The 5,253-nt window shown below is 39.9% G+C and overlaps 1 protein-coding gene across 1 annotated transcript in view; it reads left to right on the top strand.

Annotated features, from left to right (window-relative positions):
* Positions 1-5,253, top strand: part of depdc5 (DEP domain containing 5) — a 64,265-nt gene that overhangs the window by 29,671 nt on the left and 29,341 nt on the right. Inside the window, exons 28-31 of the mRNA XM_015393118.1 lie at positions 3,574-3,796; positions 3,950-4,086; positions 4,168-4,258; positions 4,479-4,541. Coding sequence (XP_015248604.1) covers positions 3,574-3,796; positions 3,950-4,086; positions 4,168-4,258; positions 4,479-4,541 — 514 coding nt within the window. The remainder of the gene's footprint in view (positions 1-3,573; positions 3,797-3,949; positions 4,087-4,167; positions 4,259-4,478; positions 4,542-5,253) is intronic.

Raw genomic sequence — 5,253 nt, forward strand, 5'->3', positions numbered from 1 at the left:
CACAAGGCCTCCCATGTGTCTCGACCCGGTCTGAAAGCGGGAAAAGTCTTTTGTAAATCATCGTTAAACATACATTTGCGTTTTGGCAAGTTGTTGGCGTACAGCCACGCTATCTATATTCTGATGAAGAACAGGGCTGCCTGCACTGACGCGGCTCAGGGATTACGTCACACGCAGCGTCGTGCGAAGTCCCATAGCGCCTGTAAATTTAATGGTCCAATGAAGGTAATTTAAAAAACAGGACATTTCTTTATTTTCTAAAAAACGCCCGGGACAGGACGTGAAATACGGACATGTCCCGGGAAATACGGACGTTTAGTCACCTTAGTTAAAGGGAATTGTTGGCCTGGCTAAACAGACAAAGTTTTAGTGTTCCCTTGTAAGGGGGTGGGGGTATCTAAGCTAAAACAAAGCTTTGTTTTTGGTCCACTCTATTAAGCCACACTAACTTAATGCTATTTCTAACATTTTGAATTTAAAAAGCTTCCTAGATGGGCAGCAAAACGTCTCCAAACTTGGAACCAAACTCCAGTGGATTGATTTTTCTTTTTTTTTTTTTATTCCTATGACCTGGATGACTGAGAATCATCCAGCAACCACCAGAATATATGATGAAACCTGAAAAAAGCTGCTCAGAAATTATGAGACAGAATTTATTTATTTACAAATTGTTACATACATTTTTGTTATGCGGAGAAAGTCACATTTATTGTTTCCTATCAAACTTTTTGGCTGAGTGACAAATTGGCCAGGGTATGAATATACAGGGATTCAATTTAACTGTCCTTCTATTTCAGGGGCCTGATCTTGAAAAGGTTTGCAAAATTTAAAACAGATGCAATCATGTTAGCATGGACAAAACTGATCTAAAAACCAGGTGGAAATCGATTTACACGTGTAAAATAGGCAAAACATCCGTAAACATTGATTGTTTGTGTGCCTCCATGAATGCTCAGATCGTATTGTCATCATCATACCATGTAAAACACTGGGTGGATATGAAAATATAACCCCTGATTAAACATTTATAAATCTAAGCTGGTTTTTCATGTTAAGAAAACATAGTTTGCACTAGCGATGGGTTAATGAGGCTTCTTGGAGCGTTTCGACACATTGCCAAACTGTATGCATTCTGCGTTGATACTGTCTCACAAAATACTGACACCTGCTGGTCATTTAGGCAAGGTAAATTTATTTTTACAAAGACAATGCAAAGTAGCCTGACGTAGTCCGACTCAATTCTAGTCAGAATATGAGTCTGATACTGCTCCATAGAGCTGTGATTATGGGGTGTGTTTCGAACTTTTATGTAGATTACTAACTATGTATTTTATTGTTTGCACTAATTTTTAATGTTGTTGTTTTTATTATGTTGGCATTTTAAACCTTGCCTAGGGACTACAGTTGAAAATTAGCTACTTAGCTAACACTGGCTCATTTACAGAAATGTTTATTAATGTGCACTGTCCCTGTTCAAATAAACACATAAATAAAATAAAAAAATAGAACGAACCAGGAAAAAAAATGCCTCTGCACTCAATTGGATAGACCTACAACCAATAAGAGCAACGGAGTGCGTGACATATGTTAAGCGAGGCATAGTTGTTGTCCACAAAAATCAAAGCGTGCAGTTGCACGCCTATAATAAGAAGATGAGACTTGATCGCGTTTCTCTGTTCCTCTTTTAAAATTAATTTGCTGTCGATATCTTCTAGAACAGACCTAATAGCAGAATCTACTCACCTCAACTCTCCAGCGGCAGCCATTGTTGTTGTCACCCAAGCGCGCTTTGGTGAAGTGATTGATTACGTTACTGTTGATCATCTGTCCATCATCATATAAAGCCCGCCCTGACAATTTGATTGGATCGCCTGACAGTGGGCGATAATACTCGCGCTACTATGGAGCAGAGCCAGACCGAACTTCCCCGACCTCAAACTTTGTGGGCGGGACTAAGTTCGGAATGGCACCCAGGCTAAATGCAAAGTGCTTTACATGATTAAAATATAGGAAAATATAACAGAATCAAAGCAAGTAGGAAAAAAAAATAAATAGATAAATAAAAAATGCAGAAACAAAAAAGAATATTAAAAACAGTTGGACTAAAGAAAATAAAAAAGTTGAACTAATGATGTTTTAGTTGAACTGTTTAACTAGAACAGTCGAAGGCAACCCTAAACAAATGTGTTTTTAGTCTTGATTTAAAGGAACTCAGGCTTTCCGCACTTTTACAGTTTTCTGGAAGTTTGTTCCAGATAAGTGGAGCATAGGAACTAAATGCTGCTTCTCCATGTTTAGTTCTGGTTCTAGGTCTGCAGAGCAGGCTGGAGCCAGAAGACCTGAGTGGTCTGGAGGGTTGATACACTGATAGCAAGTCTGTGATGTATTTAGGTGCTAAGCCATTCAGAGATTTATAGACTAACAGAAGTATTTTAAAGTCTATTCTCTGAGATACAGGGAGCCAGTGGAAGGACTTTAGAACTGGGGTGATGTGCTCTACTTTCTTAGTCTTAGTGAGGACACGGGCAGCAGCGTTCTGGATCAGCTGCAGCTGTCTGATCCACTTTTTAGGCAGACCTGTGAAAACACTGCTGCAGTAATCAATTTGATTATAAATAAACGCATGGATTAGTTTTTCCTACAGGCGGCTTATTTGACAGACTAAACTGAATTGATTTGATGACCTAGTACAATGAGATATTTTAAGTTATTGTAAGTTATAAGTTATTATTATAACATTCCAAATCTATGTTTAAATTGAAAATATGCTTGATATATTAAGATGTAGAGAATAATTAATGTTAATATAAATCATAACAGGAAAATTAAGGGCAAAATGTGAATGAGGATGTTTGTGGACTGATTTTAAATCATAATTTCAAAAACAAAAAGAACAGTAAAAACAGTAAATAAGAGTCAATTTGAAATGGACTTAAATTTAGATAAGCTGAGCGATAACTGAGAGCAAAAGGATGACACAACGAGAAAATTAAAATAAAAACGCAACGGCTGAAACGTTCCTATTCCTTTAATCCTCCAAAATTCGTGATAATTATAATGGTAAACCGCAAAAGATTTTTTTTTAGCAGATGCATCATGTTGACAGACACATTTTTAAAGACATTTTATTGAATTAGTCAGTTAGAAACAACTCCTGTATCGTTCACATGACTTTCTAGAAACGACACGTGCACCAATAGGTTGTTTTGCTCTATGGGCTCAACGAATGCACCGACGCATCGCTGTTGCTGGACCCATCACTAGTTTGTGAAGTCTTACCTGACTCTAAGAATCCAACATTTATTCTTTTCTTTAACCAGGTTTCTTATAAGAAAATAAATCTCAAGAAAATCTGTGTATTTTCAGTGTATTTTTCTCCTACATAAAATATATTTAGATACTATGCACTTAAAATAAGATAAAAGAATTGTTTATTTTTTATTTTAAACCCTAATCTTACTTACCTGCTCAGATCAATGAAAAAATATGATTGATTCAATAAAATTGGACGTAGACTTTAATTTTTGCAGCAAAGAAACATTAAAAGTTGAAAGTTTCTTTTCTGGCCAACAGCCTGATCGACTCTCTGAAGTTCTGGAGGACGCGCTTCCTTCTGCTGCCCGCTGGAGGGGCTCGGCGGGTGGCGGACGGTGAGGGGCACTGGGACGTGTACGGGGAGGGAGCGGGTGCTGGGATGGGCGGATGTGGGGACTGGGTCCTGCTGGACGGCTTCATTCGCTTTCTGGAGGGCCTCAACCGCATACGACGGCGGCATCGCTCTGACAGGATCATCAGGGTGAGGCTGAACGCCCCTTTCTTTCAGCTCCTTTCCTCTTAAGCTGTTTGCTGACACTCAGCCTCCAGATACTGCAGCCCTGCTACTCAAAACGTTTGGATAGTTCTCTGTTGTCGGTTCCTTTAAATGCTGCAGCTGGTCTCTCTGTTATAGCAGAAAGGAACGCCAATGAAAGGACTACAGGTCACCAGTCCTGTTCTACCTTACGCAGCTGAGCCTGTAGCGCCTCCACAAGGAAAGAGGGGCACATCAGCTTTGACAGCTTTGCTGGAGATGGAGCAGAACCAGAAGTGAGTGTTCCTTAAATACCGAAGCCTTGGCTGCTGCTCAATCTGAAACCACAGAGATTTTCCATTTTATGTTCCCTTCAGGACACTAGAGGAGCTGCAGCAGCAGACCAAACCCTCCTCCGCTGCGGCCGATACGTCTGCTGTTGCCGCCGCTGTAGACAGCCCCCGTAAGGTGAGCTATCCTCCCTCAGCGTTTCCTTTTCAGGCTTCTGAGCTTCTACTGAATTTTCTGATTTAATCCTAATCGACATCGAGTCCTCGGACCAAACAGCTGCTCTTTGCTCTCGTTTCGGTGATGGGCTTATTGCTCTTGTTGCTCCTGTGCATCTCTCCTCCTGTTGCCGGGCTTCTGGAGTTTGATTCTGGGTTCTGCTCTTCCTGTATGCTGACAGGACGCTGCCTTTATTTTGGATTTTATTCGTAGCCCTCGCTCCTCCTACATCTATCATTCTCAGGTCAGTACCTGGATCTCTGGGCGTTGGTGAAGCTCTTTGCTTGATGTGTGTTTTGTGTTGCAGCTCTTCTCACTAACTCTATTATTGCTTCAATGTCTTGCTATGCTATGCTGTGCTATCCTGTTAGAGTTGCATTGCTGCCTTTAAGGGGGAAAAACACCAGACCAATTACAGCGTGTGGTTGCTCAGTTTGTTAAATGGAGGGACAGAAGGGAAAATTATGGGACTGTCCCACATAACTCATCTGATCTCCGTAGTAAGTTGTAAAATTACCAGAAATATGTCCCATGTTTTCATCACCTAAAACTCTTTCTTGACCATCGTATTTAAAATACCCAGTTTCTCCCAGCTATAAAGACTCTGCGGTTAATCTACACCTTATGGACAAAGGATATTCTTTTGAGGACCAGAATGTTCGCATTTTGGACAAAGAAAATAGGTGGTTTGAGAGGGGCGTGAAGGAAGCCATCTATGTTAAGAAGAAAAAGCAACCTTAAGTCGCAGGGAAGTCATATTTAAATGTTGAATCATTCTGGCTTAAACATGTATATAAATGTACTTTTTATCATACTTTATTGTCCCAAAAGTTAGAAAATTTCTATATATAAGGAAAAAAAATCCTGTCTTAGAATCAGTTTTTATTTTCATTATCTTATGCAGGCCAGTTTGTTATACGTCAGCCTGAACACCTAAATTCGGTCAATCACATATC

Source organism: Cyprinodon variegatus, unplaced genomic scaffold (assembly GCF_000732505.1).
Source record: "Cyprinodon variegatus isolate N-32 unplaced genomic scaffold, C_variegatus-1.0 Scaffold625, whole genome shotgun sequence".
NCBI lineage: Eukaryota > Metazoa > Chordata > Actinopteri > Cyprinodontiformes > Cyprinodontidae > Cyprinodon > Cyprinodon variegatus.